Source organism: Aulostomus chinensis, chromosome 12, assembly GCF_037954235.1.
Source record: "Aulostomus chinensis isolate RoL2024-O1b breed Wild chromosome 12, RoL_Achi_v1.0, whole genome shotgun sequence".
Lineage (NCBI taxonomy): Eukaryota > Metazoa > Chordata > Actinopteri > Syngnathiformes > Aulostomidae > Aulostomus > Aulostomus chinensis.
In genome coordinates, this window is record NC_141331.1 from 26198439 (window position 1) to 26219030 (window position 20592).

The window sequence follows — 20592 nt, forward strand, 5'->3', positions numbered from 1 at the left end:
CACTCAATAAAGTGCTGATCTTAAAGTGCGTGTGCCATTATTAAAGTGCTGTGCTAATTGTGAAGTACTGTTAAAACAACCCCGGTGCAACCTTCATACATTACTATCGTAACGAAGGGCTCTTTGTTACATGGACACACAGCGGGCTCTGTCAAACCAGGGAGCGGCAATTAGTAGACACGAGCAGTCGATCCAGATCGCCCACCAGAATCTTGCAGCACTTACGAGTACTATCGACACGCTGGTGCGGCATCTGTGCCACATCACCAGACCCGGTGCAGCCGTTAATGCCGGCGACGGGGAAGCAGCCACTTCCGCGACTTCCATGAGATCCTATGCCTGTGATCCGGAACCCTACGACGGCAATTTGAATAAGTGTAGGGGCTTCATTTTGCAGTGCCGTTTGGTGTTTGATCAGCGTGCGCACTTGTTTTCTTCTGATTGCACTAAGATCAACTACATCATTGGGCTGCTGCAGGGACGGGCCTGGCCTGGGCACAAGCTAGCGCTGGCACTCGCCTAAATTCCCTGTCACTGGAGGAGTTCCTTCAAGGCTTCGAGCGGATCTTTGACTGCCCGGGTCACGCGGGCTGTGCCGGGGATAGATTATTTATACTCAGACAGGGTGTGCGGTCAGTGGCTGAGTACACTGTTGAGTTTGAGACCTTGGCTGCGGAGAGTGGCTGGATTGAGCCAGCCTTGTTATGTGCATTCCGACGGGGACTGAACGACTCGGTACGCAATGCGCTCGTTTCGGGATCACGCCCCAGAGATTTGGCGGAGATGGTAGACCGTGCCAATGAACTCAATAATTACCAACGAGAGCGACGGCGGGAGCGGGCCCCCTACTCTGTTCCTCCGCGTTCACCGACGCGACCTCGCTCCCCTGTGCCTGGGGAGCAGTCAGCCCAGTCATCGGTCAATCTGCGCTTCTGTGGCGAGGAGCCCATGCAGCTGGAGGGGGGGGCTCGACTCTCCTCGTCCGAGCGCCGTAGACGCTTTTCCTCTGACTCCAGCCTCTATTTCGGCCAGACTGGCCATTTCGTCGCCTCCTGTCCGTCTCGGCCAAAAGACCAAGCTCACCAGCAAGAGTAGGCGTGCTGGCAAGCGTAGTGTCATCCTGCACCACGCCGTCGCGGCTCGTCCTGCAGGGGACGCTACTATGGGGAAATAACTCACTTCCGGTGCCGTTCATGGTGGACTCAGGCGCAGATGATTCATTTATTGATGAGAACCTGGCTAGACAGGCTGGACTTCCTCTTGTGGCCCTCGCCGAACCCCGCACGGTACTAGATTTGAACGGGCGTGTGCTCGCTCGAGCCACACACCGTACCGCTTCGCTTATGCTCCTTGTCTCAGGTAACCACTGTGAACTGATCCAACTTACACTTATTCCTTCCTCCGCATCCCCGGCTGTCCGCGGTTCTCCCTGGCTGGCGACTCACAACCCACAAATAGACTGATCCTCGGGCACACTCACTGCATGGAGCGTGGCGTGCCATTCGCGTTGCCTGCGTTCTGCCTGTCCCCCCGCACCTCTGGACCTTACCTCCGCTTCCAGTGGAACTATCTGCTGTTCCAGAGGTCTACCACGACATCAGGGAGGTGTTTTCCAAGCAGCAGGCTCTCTCTCTTCCCCCACAGCGACCCTATGATTGCGCTAATGATCTGCGACCGGGCGGCCCACTCCCTTCTAGCCGTCTCTATAACCTCTCCAGGCCAGAGCACGTGGCTATGGAGAGTTATATTAGTGAGTCACTAGCTCCAGGTTTGATTATTCCGTCGTCTTCCATGGTGGGGGCTGGATTTTTCTTTATCTCTAAGAAGGATGGGACCCTCCGCCCGTGCATAGACTACTGCGGGCTTAACGAGATCACCATCCGGAATAAGTACCCGCTACCGCTGCTGGATGCAGCGTTCGCTTCGCTCCAGAGAGCACGGGTCTTCACCAAGCTTGATCTCCGGAACGTTTATCATCTCGTCCGGATCCGCAGCGGAGACGAATGGAAGACTGCCTTCAGAACTCCTATTGGACACTTTGAATATAGGGTGATGCCATTCGGTCTCACTAACGCTCCAGCCATGTTTCAAGCATTGGTTAATGATGTCCTCCGGTACATGCTGAACAAGTTCCACTTCGTCTATCTGGATGATGTCCTGATATTCTCCGAAACGGAGGAGGAACACGTTCAGCATGTCAGGCTGGTTCTGAGATGGTTGCTTGAGAACAGACTGTTTGTGAAAGTTGAGAAATGCGAGTTCCACGTGACCTCAGTGGCTTTCCTGGGGTTCATCGTCCAGCAGGGCCAGCTTTCGCCTGACCCTACCAAGGTTCAGGCAGTGGCCGAGTGGCTGACCCCGACCTCCAGGAAGCAGCTCCAGCAGTTCCTTGGGTTTGCCAACTTCTACCAGCGCTTCATTCGGGATTACAGCAAGGTGGCGGCGCCGCTGACCAGGCTCACGTCCATGCTCCGTCCCTTCACCTGGACTGGAGAAGCGGAGACCACTTTCAAACACCTCAAGGTACTGTTCACCACTGCGCCTGTCCTCTGTCAACCTGATCCCGCCTGGCAGTTCATGATGGAAGTAGACGCTTCTGACACGGGGGTGGGGGCCGTCTTGTCTCAGCGGAGCGCACCAAGGCAGAGTGCAATTATGACGTGAGTAACCGAGAGCTCCTGGCCTTGGTAAAGGCGCTCCAGGAATGGCGTCACTTGCTGGAGCGGGCCACCGAGCCATTCATCAGTTGGACCGACCACAAGAATTTGGCTTACCTCCGTGGGGCTAAGAGACTGAACTCCCGGCAGGTAAGGTGGGCTCTTTTTCTGGGCAGATTCGCGTTCACCATCACCTACCGACCGGGTTCCAAGAACGTTAAGCCAGGCGCACTGTCACGTCAGTTCTCGGCCAACCCAGCCTGCCGGGACCCTGGACCGATTCTCCCACCTCCTTGCATTGTCGGAGCGGTCATCTGGCTGGTTGAGGAGCGGGTGCGGGAGGCCCTTCAGACAGCAGTCGATCCCGGTGGAGCTCCACCTAATACCCTGTTCGTTCCCGAGACTGCACGCTCTGAGGTCCTACAGTGGGGCCACTCCTCTTGGTAAGCATGGACAAATAACAAATATCTAACAGCTCCTTGTCTCCATGTGCTACTGGGTCAGTTCCTTGCCAGCATACCTCGTGACAGCAGCAGTGGTATCAGCAGGGGTGAAAGTGACCCGGAATGGGCCGGAACGCAGTTCCAGTAAAATATCCACGGCCGGAACAGAGTTCCGTTAAAAAAAGGAGGAGAAGGGAGCTGTCAAAATCCCATATTAATCCCATATATTTTTTGTTAAAGTCATTTGCCGGATTATAGCAGCTGAGTGCTGACCTTTTGATTTCCTTAGATTTCCGTTCCCATTCTGTTTGGCTCACTGATTCCTCGGCCTTGATTTATTTTTCCCCCAAATTCTTATTTCACCCCAGAGTTAGTCTGGTGGTCGCCTTTTGTTATCGTTCCTTCAGCTTATAGTGCTGCCCGTGTTTAGATTTAGTGTTTTTCCAAATTTTAGTTTTTGCGCCCCGTGCGTTTTATTAGCGTTCCACTTGTTTGTTGTGTCTCAGAGAAACCTCGACCACTGTACACTAATAAACCTCGTTTGTTAAACCTTGAGCTCCGTGTGTGGACACTTTGTCTCCTCTTGTGCTGATTCTGGTAGCCTGGTGAAGGCAGGTCTAACAGCTGGCTACCAGCTTTGGCACAATGCAACGTCAAATAAGGGTCATGTTTAAGTGAAAATGTGACAGAGTTGAAGAAACAAGAGAAAAAGTTCGCAAAATTAGACCCACGGAAGATTCGGACTCAAGAGACACTCATTGTTGAGAGTGAGTTACAGGGAGAGACTGTCTCGGTGGAGTCTGCCAGTGAGAACCTTCAGGAAGAATAAACTTTTAACTTCCCATTCCTTCCCAATTACCCCAATGTTCAAAATCAATCAAGAAACCACCAGCTTCTGTCCTAGGAACCAGCCTTTCATGACCTTTATCCCCTCACACAACCTGCCCCACCACTGACATTACCAGTACATGGTGGCATGGCTTGGAAGTGGAGTGGCCACGTGAAGGGTCGCTGGTTCAATGCCTCATTTCCCCTGGAATCAAAAGGACCATGAGCAGTGAACTTAGTCCTACCTGCTCCTGATGAGCAGGTACGTACCCGGCATTCCTGCTTCACCGTTAATGTGTGAGTTTGTGTGAATGCGTGATTGAGGCAACATTGTATAGCACTTTGAGTTCTGCCTTGGCAGAATGGTGATGTATGAAACTGCAGCATTACCATTCAAAACAGACAGTAAAAAAAGAACTTCACTCCCCTCTTAGCCCAAAAACTGAAAACAATGATTCTGATCTACACACCGTTCTGTTAACCATGACAATACTGTTTCTGTCCTTGTGTATGGGTGGACATCAGACTTGGATATTCATTGAGCAGACATCACCTGGCAAACTGTGCACAATATTTTCCCAATGTTATATATTTCATCTGGTTGCTGGTCATCTTCGTTCCTGGTGTAAAACTCTTCATATAAAGAATTTGCTGAAACTGTTTGGCACAATGGCGGCACAGTGGAGCAGTGGTCAGCACTGTCGCCTCACAGCAAGAAAGTTCTGGGTTTAAGTCCCAGCTCAGGCACGGGATCTTTCTGTGTGGAGTCTGCATGTTCTTCCTGTGCCTGTGTGGGTTCTCTCCTGTATTCCAGCTTCCTCCCACAGTCCAAAGACATGCAATTTGGGACGAGACTAATTGAATACTCTAAATCAGGGGTGTCCATACTGGTCCAGTAAGGGCCGGTGTGGCTGCAGGTTTTCATTCCAACCAAGCAAAAGCAACACCTGATCCAACAAATGAGCAGTGTGGACACAGCTTAGTTGATTTAAGTAGAATCAGGTGTGAATGTGAGTGTGAATGGTTGTCTGTCTATATATGTTGGCCCTGCGATGGATTGGTGACCTGTCCAGGGTGAACCCCACCTCTTGCCGGGAGCTGCTAGGATAGGCTCCAGCCCCCTACGACCCTTAACAGGAATAAGCGGAAGACAATGGATGGATGGATATGATTATGTAAAACAGCATCATCTATCTATCTATCTATCTATCAATCTATCTATCTATCTATCGATCGAAATCAGCATGTAGCAAAAATATCTGTGTTGCATTGATTGGAGACAATATTTATGATTGTACATTGTTTTTGAAAAAATAATTATTATTCTTGAGAGAGAGGAAAGGTCAAACTGAAAATGATGGTGTGATGTGTAAGGGGAGGGCGGAGGGACATTACAATCCAACAGTCAGTGAGAGAAAGAGGGGTGGGAAGAAGATCAGGTGAGAGAGAGTTCTATTATATTAGTTGTTGAGAGCTGCACTTCTCCTCAGACCTCGAGGATGAAAGTCCAGGAAGAAGCAGAACTCTGCTTCCCAGAACTGCTCAACACATCCTGCAGGAGGCCGATGGCTTCTTGGTCTGAAACTGTTCTCTGGAGCCTTCTGGTGTCCTTCATCTCTCTGCTCACTCTGGTTCTCAACCTGCTTGTCATCATCTCAGTCTCCCACTTCAGGCAGATGCATTTCTCAGCAAATCCAATTTAACATCATAACAGATTGACTGACTTGAAGAAATATTAATGAATGATTTTTAAATAATGTTGTGTCATGGAATGCTAGATTTCTGTTTTGCCTTGTCAGATAAAACGAATGCAGAGGACATCTCAAATGTGTGATTTTGACACTGGAGAGGTCTCATCTCTCTTATTAGGGTCAAGGTTGCCTCTATGCACTCTCATCTTAAGAAGAACTTTTCACTGTCTAAATTTAATCACATGTGGAAAAGGACAGAACTGTTTTTTATTGTTTGATCTGCATTTTGTCGCTTGTTTATTGGTGCTTTTCTACTTTCCTCCAGGCAGCTCCACACACCCACCAACATCCTCCTCCTGTCTTTGGCCGTCTCTGACTTTGTTGTGGGCCTCCTGCTGATGCCAGGAGAAGCACTGAGACAAACAGCTTGCTGGTCTCTTGGTGATCTTGCATGTATTTTGTGTAATTATGTGTCCTTCATCCTGACATCTGCATCAGTAGGAGACATGGTGCTGATATCAGTGGACCGTTATGTGGCTATTTGTCATCCTCTGCATTACACCAGCAGAGTCACTTTAAAGAGAGTTCAAATTTGTGTTTGTCTGTGTTGGTTCTTCTCCATCCTTTACTGCAGTATTCTTGTTACGGTTGGTCTGACTCATCCAGACAACTATAATTCCTGCTATGGAGAGTGTGTACTTATCATTGACAATATTGCAGGAGTTGTTGACCTTGTGGTGACCTTTATCCTTCCCCTCACTCTCATCGTAACTCTGTATATGAGAGTGTTCATGGTGGCTGTGTCTCAGGCCCGTGCCATGCGCTCTCACACTGCAGCTGTCAAACTCCAGGCTTCTGTCTCTCTAACAACTAAGAAGGCTGAGTTGAAAGCAGCCAGGACTCTTGGTATTGTGTTAGCTATGTTTGTGATATGTTTCTGTCCATATTATTGTGTGTCTCTAGCAGGAGATGAATTGCTCAATGCTTCATCTGCTTATGTGAACCATGTGTTCTATTTCAACTCCTGTTTGAACCCTGTCATATATGCCTTGTTTTACCCCTGGTTCAGAAAAGCTGTCAGACTCATTGTCACTCTTCAGATCCTGCAGCCGGGCTCCTGTCAGGCCAACATCCTGTAGACGAGACTAAAATAACCTGATTGGCCTTCAGATGCAGTCGTGTGTCAATGACCTGCTGAAGTCATTTTCTTGTTATGTCTACACTGTAAAAAATGGCTGTGAAATCTTCAGTTATTTATTTTATTAAACACAGTAACATTACTGTGTATGATTTTTACAGTAGAATGTTGTGAAATTCACAATAACACCTTGTCCACACAACAAAATCACAGTAGTCTATGCATTACAGTAGAAAATCACAGTAGTCAAAGCATTACTGTAAATACATCACAGTGCCAAGTATAGTTCTGTAAATAGTAAACTACTGTATTTTGCCTGTTATATCTTACAGACACAAACACACACACACACACATGTATATTTCTATTTTTATATCAACCCAGTCTCACGTCAAAACGTAAAAAGGCTCCGTTTGTCCACAGGTCAAAACGTATCAGTTCTACGATAAAGGCCTAAAAATTGTGAAATGTGTACTTTTTTCCACCTGTTCTTTTCTATTGGAACGCTGGTAGGTCATGTGACTCTTTTTTGCGGACCTCTCAAAACAAAAACATGGTGGCCGCATCTGTCATTTTCGGGGAAAGTGCCTTATACCTAGATAGTTTTGATTTAATAAAGCATTCTGATGGCATTTCTGGCGAGAAATATACATTTTGTTTTCATAATATTCGCTCAGTTCTTGTATATAATATTTGATTTGTTCGTTATTCCGGTGTCATCGTTATCTGAGTTGATAATATATTTGTGTGATTGTTGACTAATAAAAAATAATATAAAACATATTGGCCCAGGAATTACCATCAAAATATAAAATAACTACGCTGATGTGATTGTTTACTATAGCTGTTCAATAAAAAATAACATGAAAGTGCGCCAGGAATTACATGTATCAGCTTCCGTGGAATTCCGCATTTCAGTTTTCTGTGAGAAAATCCAGAAGTTATCGCTCACTCCGAGGAAATATAAACAACATATTTTTAATACTTTATCTTTTCATTAATAAGACAATCAGCACATTAATTTAATTTCTGTATGTTTATTCTACCTACAAAGTCCATTTGTAACCAGTATAGATCGAACAATCAGCATTAAGAATAGAAACAATGATTCAAACTAATGGCGGTCTGCTGACGTCACATCCGTCACAGAGGCGAACTCCTGCACTCAGAGGTGGCCTTTTAGTTCCATCATTTTCATGCTGTATTGACAGATTTATTATTGAGTGGAACAAACCACACTGATGTCTGGGTTAATCAAGGATATCATTAAAGAAATCCAAACTATTTGGCAAGTTAAATTTATCCCAACTGTTCTTCATATATTATGCTGGTAATGTCATGTCATTTCTTTTCAAATGTAATTTTTGTCCTTCTGACATGTGTATTTTTACTGCTCCAACAAAGCTGTTCCTCTTCTGGGGTAAATCAATCATTCAGGCAATCAATAACTGAATGTCTCTGACGCTGTACTGTGTGTACTGCATTACAACAACACTCTGATCCCTCCTTTCAAATGTTTTTATTGTGTTTCTCTTATCAGGTGTTGAAAATTATTACAATAAAAATAAATAATTTATACTGAGCTTTGTTTCAAACAATAATAATTGATCAGGAAATGAGGCCTGATGGCTGAACTAGCAGCTTTGTGCTGTTCAGTGCCTCCTGCTATAAAAAGGAGTCAAGGCGGTCTTAAGGCAAGGGAAGGCAAGGCAAGTTTATTTGTAGAGCACAATTCATACACATGGCAACTCAAAGTGCTTTACAGTTGCAGAAAAATCTGAAAATCACAAAAAGGCAGATAAAATCATAAAACATAAATAGAATCATTAATTTAAAGAAAAGGAGAAGAAAAGGACAAGAGTGCAGATAAAATACTTTCAGCTGTCGTATGCACGACTGAACAGAGTAGTTTTCAGCCTGTTCTTAAACGTTGTCACAGTTGATGCCTGTCTCACATTTTCTGGAAGACTGTTCCAGATTTTAGCTGCAGAAAACTAGAAAGTAGCTTCACCATGTTTAGTCCTGACTCTGGGCCCCTGTAGGAGACCTCTACCTGAGGTTCTCAGAGACCTGGAGGGCTCATATGGGTCTAACATGTCAGAGATGTACTTTGGTGCTTGACCATGAAGACACTTGTATACAAGCAGAGCTGTCTTAAAGTCTATTCTCTGAGCAACAGGAAGCCAGTGCAGAGATCTGAGCACTGGACTAATATGGTCGTATTTTCTGGTTCTAGTCAGGACTCGAGCTGTAGCGTTCTGAATGTATTGTAGCTGTTTAACAGCTTGTTTAGAGATACCAGTGAGCAGGCCGTTACACTAGTCTAACCTACTGGAGACAAATGCATGGATTAGTCTCTCCAAGTCTGGTTTAGACACTATACCTTTGATTTTGGCAATGTTTTTTAGATGGTAAAAGGCTGCTGATATTACTGACTTTATGTGGCTGTTAAAGTTCAGATCTGAGTCCAATATTACCCCCAGATTTCTAACCTGTTGTTTTGGTTTTAGAAAAAGGGATTCAAGGTGACTGATCACACTTTCTCTTTGCTTCTGTGGCCCAAAAACGATTAATTCCGTTTTTTCTGAGTTTAGCTGGAGAAAGTTGTTTTGCATCCACATGCTTACATGTTGGATGCAGTGGAAGAGTGAATCCACAGGTCCATGTTCACCTGCTGTCAGAGACACAGAGATCTGAGTGTCGTCTGCATAGTTATGGTAGGACACATTATGGCTGCTTATTAGTTGGCCTAGTGGAAGCATGTACAGGTTGAACAAGAGGGGCCCCAAGATTGAACCTTGGGGGACACCACAGGTCATGGCCATTTTGTCTGAGGTGCAATTTCCAATTTCAACAAAGTATGTTCTCTCCTCAAGATAGGACTTGAACCACTTTAGAGCAGAACCAGAGATTCCCAGCCAATTCTCTAGCCTCTGTAAAAGGATCTCATGGTCAACTGTGTCAAAGGCAGCACTCAAGTCAAGCAGGACTAAGACTGAGACTTTGCCTTTGTCTGTGTTTAGGCGGATGTCATTTATCACCTTGATCAGAGCTGTCTCAGTGCTGTGGTGGGGCCTAAAGCCAGACTGGAAAGTATCAAAAGCATTGTTGGACAGGAGAAAGTCAGTGAGTTGTTGATAAACAATTTTTTCGAGGACTTTTCCTAGGAATGGCAGGTTTGATATGGGCCGGTAGTTGTTCAGAACCATGGCATCAAGACTGCTCTTCTTTAAAAGAGGCTTAATGACCGCAGTTTTCAGGGCCCTTGGAAATGTTCCAGTCTCTAGTGAAATCTTAACTAAATGAGTAACTTTTGGTAACAGGCTGCTCAGCACAGTCTTTACAAATCTAGTGGGTAACTCATCAAGGCAGCATGTAGATGAACTCAGACCTGAAATAATCTCTTCGACTGTTTTGTCACTGACAGGAGTGAAATGTGCCAGCTCTAGGTGTTCAGGTGGATGCTGGGCTATCATTTGTGTGTTAGAAATGATAGCTTTTTTAATATCTTGAACTTTATCACGAAAGAATTTTGCAAATTCATTGCATTTTGATATAGAAATGAATTCTAAGGGTAGTGGAACCGAAGGGTTTGTTAATCTGTTTACAGTAGCAAACAGAACTCGAGAATTACCATTAGATACCACTTCAGAGAAATACCTCTCCCTAGCTCTTCGTAAAGTCTGGTTAAACATGGATAATTTTTGCTTATAAATGTCATAGTCAACCTGTAGCTTTGATTTGCGCCATTTCCGTTCCGCTCTCCGGCACCCTCTTTTTTGTGCCCTGACAGAGTCTTCATTTCTCCATGGTGCTTTTTGTCTGTCTTTAACTATTCTAACCTTAACAGGAGCAATGGTGTCCAAGACATTCAAAACACTTGATGTATACGAGTTTAACAGATCATTAACATTAGAACCAGAGGTGTTTTCAAAAGCAACCATTTCCATAAACTGTGTCCTTGTTTTGTCATTTATGAGTCTTCTCCGAACCATTGACGACCCATGTGCTGGCTTGGGTATAACAGACAGATTAAAGAAAACACAAAAATGATCTGATAATGCAATATCCATGACATTAACACCTGAAACAATAACCCCTTTTGTAATGAGCACGTCCAGTGTGTGCCCTCTGTTGTGAGTGGGTTCGTTCACATGCTGAGTTAGACCAAACGTTTCAAGGACAGCACTGAGTTCTTTAGCATGTCTGTCACTGGCTACATCCACATGCACATTTAAATCACCTGTAATAACCAAACAGTCAAATTCAGTGCACACAGCTGAAAGTAATTCAGTAAAATCATCAATAAAACAGTTCTGTGGTGGCCTATAAATAGTGATATAAAGTATGGTGGCTTGTTTTAACTCCAATTTGAATGACAAATACTCAAATGATGAAAAAACTCCAAACGACAATTTTTGTATAACTATATTTTCTCTGAATATGCTACACACCCCTCCACCTCTCTTGCTCTGTCTTGTTTCAGATTCAAAGGTGTAGTGAGGTGGAGTAGACTCAATCAGGACTGCATTACCTGTATTTTTGTCAAGCCACGTCTCAGTTAAAAACATTAAATCAAGATCACGAGAAGAAATAAAATTATTAATTAAAAATGATTTGTTATTTAAAGATCTGACATTAAGCACAGCATGTTTGAGATTAGACTGAGTTTCAAAGGACTCTAAGTTCTTACAAGAGATATGGATTAGATTTCTCTGCTCATATGGTCTGTCTGTCTCTCTCTTATCTAATCTTCGTGATATTACAGTAGGTATTGTTTTTGCAGAGAAGTTCTCCTCCCTGGACCTCCAGTTGGGTATACTATGAGTGGTAGCAACGCAGAGGCCCTTTACATCCTAGACAGCAGTGGTGACACTGTTGGAGATTACAGCTGGGCCTGGTGGTGAAGACCGAGCTGGGGGGACTCTGGGGGGAGGGGAAGGGGCACGATACTTCTTTGGGGCTAGAACCCTCGATCTAATCATATCTGGAGTGAGAGGAGCCATTTTCGTGCCTGATTTTATCAAGCTTTCAAGATGGTTTGGAAATCTCAAAGGTGACTGTGGAGATGGGAATGAGAGTGAAGAGTCTCCGGAGGGCGTAGACACAGCAGGTGGTGCCCAGGACGGCGGTGAGGGAGAAGGTGACAGGGATGCTGCATCCCTAACCTTCTCCGGAGATGCAGGTTTTGTCCTTGCAGCTGCAGCAGAGTTGTTTTCTGAAGATGCTGATGTTGTTGTGGGAGCTGGAGCTGATGCCTTCGCTGGGGATACAGGTTTTGTTGTTGAGGCTGCTGTGGCTGAGTCCTTTCCAGTGGTTGCAGAAGGTGCTGTTTTGGGTACATCCTTTGCCGGGTCCTTGGGTGGGGAAGAGGGAGCTCCTCTCCCTCTCCTCTTTTCTCTCATCGGTTGCCCGCAAGCCTGGTTCAGTTCAGGCCGGTTCTGATGCCTCAGAGCGTGGAGGAGGTTATCCGTCAGCCTCTTTACTCCATCTCCATTCAGGTGTGGCCCTTTTCCTCTGAAAAGGTCACCTCGATGCCAAAACAGGTTAAAGTTCTCGATGTAATGCAGTCCTCTGGACTCGCAGATGTTGGGTAGCCACGTGTTCAACTGAAGCAGTCGGCTGAATTTATTCACTTTCCTGTCCGTGTTTGGGAGGGGTCCACTAATAAATGTGGGTAACCCCACTTTATGGAGTCTCTCAAAGAGTGCAAGAAAGTCTTCTTTCAAGATTTCAGACTGTTCATTTCTGATGTCCACTGCACCCACATGAACGATCAGCTGTTTCACTCCCTGGTTCGTAGCCAGCTCCCTAGGTAGCGCCTGAGTGATGTCAGACACTGTAGCACTGGGGTAGCTGCTTGTTATTATCTGCTTACAGTTTATGTTAGATACGGCCCCGTCTCCTAGCAGCAGCATATCTTTGACCTTGACGCTTGGCACAGTTTTTCGGCCAGGCTGCTGCCCTGCTTTGACGTCATCCCCATTTTTATGTGACAGTGGTAAGAATCTGTTGGTTAACTTTATTCCGGGTGATGTAATTAGTCTTTCATTCCGAACATTTTGACGTGTCTTTGGTTTAGCACCAAGATTACGGTCAACCCTCGGAAAAGACACAGTGTCATTTAGCTTTAGGTTGTGAGTAGCAGTCTTTTCACCCCTTTCTTTGGAAGTAAAAGTGGATTTCTTACCACTGGAGATCACTGGAAGAGTATCATGAAGTCCTTTTTCTGTTTCTAGGGCGAAAATCCGCTCTTGTAGTGCACAAATTTGTTGTTTGTAAATCCGACAGTTTTCGCAGGGAGACTCTGTTTGGGTTACTCCTTCAGTCATGTTGAAAACTTGTCGCTGAGTCGTCAGATACGTTTTTTTTAAAAAGCATAAAAATGATTAAGAAGTCTTGGTTTACTTAAAAGAAAGAAACAAAATCATATCCAAGACTGGCAGAAAAAAAAGTCAAATGAAAGTAAAATGATTAAAAGGCAGATAAAAGCATAAGCAGCAGGAGAAAGCAAAGAGACGTCTTAAAGATGTGAAAATGTTCCCAAAGATCATTCTTCATTTTTGTCTTGGAGCAAGATTGGTTTAAGGCCTTTTTTCAAAGGAGCTCCAAAAGGCTAACTTAACCCTTTGAGGCCTGGCTGAGACATGAGGCCTAGTGACCTTTGACCCTGTTGCTCTTTTGCTCTCATTTGGCCTCCACAGTGGATACAGACCTGAAACTTGAACTGTGAGGCCTCTAAAATTTATAAAATCATAATTTGGTGGAATAATTGTAGAACCCCTCCCAAACAGGAAGTAGCTTCAGGAAGGAGGTGGGGCTTCAAAATTTTAAATATTGCTTTCTGGCAGAGGTGTGAACTCATCCCAGAAATCTCACCTCACTTGGAGCAACTTTGTCCAAGTTATGATGCTTCATTGATAGACGTTATTGGACTTTGCCACGCCCTTTACGGACAGCAGAAAGGACTTAGGGGGGTCAAACCACCACAGATGCGATCCTTATGGAGGACAGAACAACATACTACAATTTCAACTTCCTAGGTTAAAAGAGAAAAAAACTATCCTCTTGTGAAACTGGGCAACATCAGGGTCTGTGACTACTGCACTCCAAGAGCCTTTTGGAGCAGGATTGAGGATCGAACCTTGGTTCTAGTATTTCTACTTGGGCTACATACACCAAACTTTACACACATAATATAATGCCCCAGAGGAGCATGTACTGTGAATTTAAGCCATCTAGATGCTAAGGGGCCCTAGCACAGTCCCAGGGAATCCACTGACCCTAAGGGGCTCCTCAAAGTCAGGCCCTGCTTCCCTGGTTTCCCCTGGGCCATTCAAATGTAAAAGCAAATGACAACTAAAATTGACGACTAAAATATTTTTAATTGTTGTTGATTAAGACCTAGATTAAAACTATTAAAGATAAAAATGACTAAATGTGACTACCGTAAATTCTGGATGATAGAGCGCATCGTGATGTAAGCCGCAGATGCTTATTTTAGGGGAAAAATCAACTTTGTACACGTATAAGCCGCACCGGTAAATAAGCCGCGGTGCACGGTGGAAACCGCCCGTTCTCTGCGTGTTGACCCAGTCTTCCAGAGCGTTTTCAAGTCCGGGCCATCTGCTATTATGACCTCTGAAAGCTTTTGTAGTCTTTTTGCATTGGGTCAGTTCGTCATGTTGCCGCCTCCGGCGTCTCAGCATCGATTTGTTTATGCCAAACTTACGTGCCGCAGCTCTATTTCCATCTTTAACCGCCAGATTGATTCCCTTGAACTTGAAAGCTGCATCATAAGCATTCCTTCTTCTGCTCTCCATCTTGAGGGTGAGTACAAATGACTGAAAATATCATGTGATGCTCTTTTTACATTGCACCACGGCATGGACTGGATGGTACTTCGAGAAATTACCATAACATTTGGCCAGGAATTTCCCTAAGTACGGTACTTGGAGCTACCATCAGGAACAATAGGGAATTACTGCCCGCTGCCCGCCACAACCCAGGGTAAAGGTAAAATCCTCGTATAAGACGCACCGGAGTATAAGCCGCAGGGCATGAAGCCTCGAAAAAAAGTCGCGGCTTACAGTCCAGAATTTACGGTAATTAGCATTTTGGTGAAGAAGACAAGGACTAAGACTAAAATTTAAATGGCTGTCAAAATTAACACTGCATGACAGATGTTCTGCAAATGGTTGCCGAAGGAGAGTGGTTAATGTCCCGTAAACAGTTGTGATTTGCTGGCCAGTTATTTTTTAACATGTACATATTGTCCCAGGCCCTAACTCCTATACTCATGTTCATAGGTTTTTAGTCAGGATTAATCCCGACTCTACCAAGTGCAGTGCCAAGGAGCAGACAAGCCGAAGGACCGGTAGACTGGTGAAGCGGAAGACTTCATAAATGAACCCCCATGTAATCTCCTTCATTCAGGACTTCACTGAGTTCAATTGGCTAACTGACTAGATGCAGGTGAGATTCTGATAATAGCTTTTGCATTGAAAGTTCAAGTTGGTTTATGTAACCCTTGCACACTGTTAGGGACAAAAGTGTCCTTTGCAAGTTTAATTTTCTTGACATCTTCACAGTGGTTGTTTTTAGCCATGATATTTGGCAAAGGTGTTTTGTTTTGTTTTTTACTTAATTTAGAATTTCAGGGACAAACCCTATATTCCACTTTTTAACACTGTGTAGCAAAATTGTCACAATCTTCCTGCGAAGAAACAAATGTGACTCCTTCCAAAACGCCATATATATACTTATATATATACATATGTACATATATATACATATATACATATACATACATATATACATATGCATATATATACATACATACATATACATTTTTACATATATATACATATATGTATATACATATACATATATATACACATATACATATATATACATATATATACACACACATATATGTACACATATATATACATATATGTATATACACATATAAATATATATACACACATATATGTGTATATATATATATGTGTATACATATATATATACACATATATATACACATATATACATACACATATATACACACATATACATATATATACACACAATATATATACATATATACATATATGTACACACATATATATACACATATATACACACATATATACATATACGCATATATACACATATATATATATACATATATATACACATATATATACACACATATATATACACATATACATACACATATATATATACACATATATACACACATATATACACACATATATATACACATATATATACACACATATACACATATATACACATATATATATACACATATATACACACATATATATACACATATATATATACACATATATACACATATATACAAATATATATATACACATATATATATACACACATATATACACACATATATATACACACATATATCCACACATATATAAAAACACATATATATACACATGTACACACATATATATACACATGTACACACATATATGTATATATACATATATATATACACATATATGTACACATATGTACACATATATACACATATATGTACACATATATACACATATATGTATATGTACACATATATACACATATATGTATATATACATACATATATGTATATATACATACATATATACACATATATACATACATATATACACATATGTACATACATATATACACATATATACATACATATATACATATATATACATACATATACACATATATATACATACATACATATATACACATATATACATACATATATACACATATATATACATACATATATACATATATATACACATATATACACATATATATACATACACATATATATACATACATATATATACACACATATATACATACATATATACACATATATATACATATACACACATATATGTATGTATATATGTATATACATGTATGTGTATATATACGTATGTGTATATATACGTGTATGTATATACGTATGTGTATATATACGTGTATGTATATACGTATGTGTATATATACGTGTATGTATATATGTATGTGTATGTATATACGTATGTGTATGTATATATGTATATATGTGTATGTATATATGTATATATACACATATGTATATATACACATGTATATATACACACATATGTATATATATACACATACATACATATATATACATACATCTATACATATATACATACATATATACATACATATACATACATATATACATACATATATATACATATATACATATACATACATATATATGTATATATATATATATTTGTGTGTGTGTATTTTTTTTCATATATCTTTGAATCAACTCCACTTTATGATGGTTTATGATGGTTCTGATCATTTATGAGATCAATAGGGATGTCCTGACTGACCTTTTTCAGTTATTTGATTTAGATTATTTGGATTTGATACTTTGGGAACACATTATGAACAGTGGTGGAAAAAGTAGTTTGATCCTTTACTTTAGTAAAAGTACTAATATCACATTGTAAAAACACTTCCCTACAGCACTGCATTCAAAAACTTGTGAAAGTTTAGGCATGCAAGTAATATCAGCAAAATGAGTGTATATTGTCTGTATGCTGCTTGACTGCTGAATGTAAAGTTGAGCTCATTTTAAAGACATTATGCACTGTTTAATTAAAGGGAATTTTTAAACTTTGTTGGCAAAAATAATTCTAATCAAAATATTTTACAATGCTATGAAATACATAATAAACATGATTTGTCAATGAATTGATATCAGTGTTTCTTTTACTTACGTAAGTCCTGTAAACTTCAGTGGAGTCCTCACTGAGGATAACTGGCAGGCCTTTAAGGACAACAAGTTAAGACCTTTGTAGCATTTCAAGAGTTTAGGGAAATATGTGTTGTGTTCTGTATTTCCTCTAACACTGCGTGTTTGTATTAGAGATAGAGCTTTAGGTTTTAAGTACCCAACAGAAAATGGTACAATTGGGTGGATTCATCAAATTCCTGCGACTCTAATGTTGTCTGAGCCATCAAGAAAAAAAAAGAAGAAAAAAAGAAGTAGCTACTGAGAAGAAAAATGGTAGTGAGACAGGAGTTCCACAGTACCTCCGCCACCTGTCATACAAGTCTCATTCAAGTCAGAAAAAATCCCTGAATGCGGACCCCCTGTGGAGACAACTTCTTTCAGCATGGAAGTAGGAAGAACATCAAAATGACTTTGGGACATTTTCATGAAGCTGCCCTCATCTCTCACTCCTTAAGAGAGATAGGAGAGAAACATGAGGGGAGGAGGAAGGAATGTTGGATCTTACACCTACCGCCTTGTTCTCAAAAAGTGCTAGAAAGGTGTGGCAGTCCTCTTTAGAGAACATAGAAAATAGAAGAAGGTTAGACAACAGTGATGATGATTTTGATATTCTTGAAGGTCTTGAGATCTAGATAATTGCTAAACAGCAGAAGGTTTCAGGTGCATGTGCTGTTTCTATCTCATGTGCTAGTCATAGCAGTAACATGGAAGATAGGCAGGCAGTGTGAATACCCAATGGTGACGACACTTGAGTGATACGCAAAGTGCGTGAAAAAGGCTTAAGGTTCATTGCTGCCATCCATTATGCTTGAGTGTAAATAACTTAAAATGTGGAAAAAACACAATAGAATCCTTACCGTCCAATTGACGAGCTGCATCAAGTCGTCACTTTTCGTCTCATAGTTCCGTTTTTGGCCTTGAAAAGATCAATGAAGCGTGGTGTGTGCTTGTCAAGAGCTTCATAGAAGTCTCCTTCAAGATTTTTGCTGGCGATGCGATTAAACTTGGCAAAGACCTGAAAAACAGACAGTAAAAGTAGAAAGAGAGCCTATTGATGTATGAGACTGGGGTGAATTAAGAGCTGTTTGATCATGGCTAAAAACGTAATCATAATTAATTTAGTCAATATTCACATCATGATTACTGCACGATTAGTTTGGAAACATTATACCTATATTCACCTTTTGACATGTGATCTGTTGGAATCTTTATGGGGGAACGCAGGCCGAAACAAAGAAGCAGCTTACCTGTCTCTCCGTGAAGAGCGCTGGCCATCGTTCAATCATGCTCCGTACAGCTGGCTCTTGCGTCACGATCTCCCTTCTGCGCAGTGAGAATGTTTCATCCATCATTCTTGAGACTAAAGTGGCATCAGGGCGTCTTTTCTTCACTTCCTCAATGAGGACCTTCCTGGCATTTTCAAGGCTGGCTTCATTATGTTTTTCAGGTAGGTTAGGCAAGTAATTGGCTTCCCCTCTTTTTGGCCGCTTGATGTCCTTGCTGGATGATTTTCCGTCGGGGTTGCGTTTACTTCGTTTACCACCATTGATCAGTACATCATCACATCCTGCTTTCCTCAGTTTGGTGCGATAGTTGGCCATCTTGAATTTTAGACTGTTCTTCCAGCCATACCATCCTGGCTGGGGACCAGGTTCAGTGAGGCTGGGGTGTGTAGGAATTTTTCACGAAGTCATCATTAATCAATCAGAAGGACCCACAGAGTATATGTATTGCGCTGTTCCAAATCCGGAGAGGACACCTTCCAGTTGGTTCAAAAGAATTTATTCAGATCAACAGGAAAGAATCCAGAGCTCTGGAGATGGTCTTCCCCTATGCTGGAGTCAGCATACGCAGATGCGTCGTCCCTGGCGTTGGGGCAAGAAGTCCAACGATCTAACTATCTTCTCCAGTTTTTATGTGTTACAGGGAGGTGCTTATGTGATCGCTTCTGCGTGCAAGTGTGTATTTTTGATCTTCGTGTCTGTTGCAGGATCTTCTGTCTGACCCCGTGCCAGTCCCTTCTGGTCCATCGTGGCCTTGTTGTTGCAGCTGTGAAGATTAAAACCTCTTTCCGATTTACGGCCATGCTCTTATCTTTCACGGCCTCATCCCACCATAGAAATTCTTGTGGACTCTGTTCTGACTTAATTAGCTTGAGGGAGTGATGCTAGCATGAGCTACACTCCTGCTATTCCCTATTGTGACCTTTTCACCTGTCCACTCTAAACAGTCTGGTCTGTGCTTCACTGCTGATAGTAAGTGTTCTTCTGTTGTCTTATATCTTGGAATGTCTATCTGTGTTGTCTCCAGTATTTATAAGTTCCTTCCTGGAGTCGCAACAGCACCAACTAGTCCTGGTGCTTTGGAGATTTGTGGGACCCCTCTGTAAAACACCTTTTACTACTTCCAGATGTTCAAGAGGTCAAATAAGGTGACTTGCAGCTAAGTCATCGATTCTGCCTGGGATGCATGAGCAGGAGATCCCGGTACCGCTACTAACATTAAAGAAGTACATTAATGAACTAAATACAGTGTTAAAACATTTTCTACCTCTTTGGGAACTGCCACAGAAAAACCTTTATTACAACTGCCTTGTGTTTCCTGCACTCTATTTTAAGTGAATGTATGTATAAATTTAACTACAGTTTAAGCAAATATATGTGTATAAATTTGTCTACAGGTGCTTGGTAATAAGTGATTTTGCAACATTGCTGAAGTCCTCATCGTCAGGGTAACGCCATGAACTTCTTTCGCGTCAAACGCCACTTGGGCGACGGCTCCACTCGTTCGTTACTTACAGATGACGGCTGCCGTCGGGCGTAAAAAGTTAAAAAGTTAATAAAATCACAGGATTTCGAACCGAAACGCGGTCAGACCATACGTGGCGAATTCGTGTTTCTTCCAAGTGGCTTCCGTGGCCGAAACAGCAAGCTAGCACGAGTGAATCATGACAAAATGGCGATAGATGGTGCGACACGATTGCTGACTAAATTAT

General features: G+C 42.3%; 1 protein-coding gene across 6 annotated transcripts; it reads left to right on the plus strand.

Annotated features, from left to right (window-relative positions):
• The first annotated feature begins 1462 nt into the window (after positions 1 to 1462).
• On the plus strand, positions 1463 to 6758 carry LOC147252597 (trace amine-associated receptor 13c-like). 6 transcript variants are annotated; one of them, XM_086219379.1, is made up of 3 exons: positions 1463 to 1495; positions 5440 to 5600; positions 5945 to 6758. In XM_086219379.1, the coding sequence occupies exons 1-3, from the start codon at positions 1484 to 1486 to the stop codon at positions 6756 to 6758; spliced, it is 987 nt and encodes a 328-aa protein (XP_086075505.1). In that variant the 5' UTR covers positions 1463 to 1483. The 6 variants fall into 6 exon arrangements, with proteins under 6 accessions (XP_086075505.1, XP_086075507.1, XP_086075506.1 ...); XM_086219381.1 differs by having other exon boundaries at positions 5440 to 5504; XM_086219380.1 differs by having other exon boundaries at positions 1463 to 1490; positions 5435 to 5600.
• The last annotated feature ends 13834 nt before the right edge of the window (positions 6759 to 20592 follow it).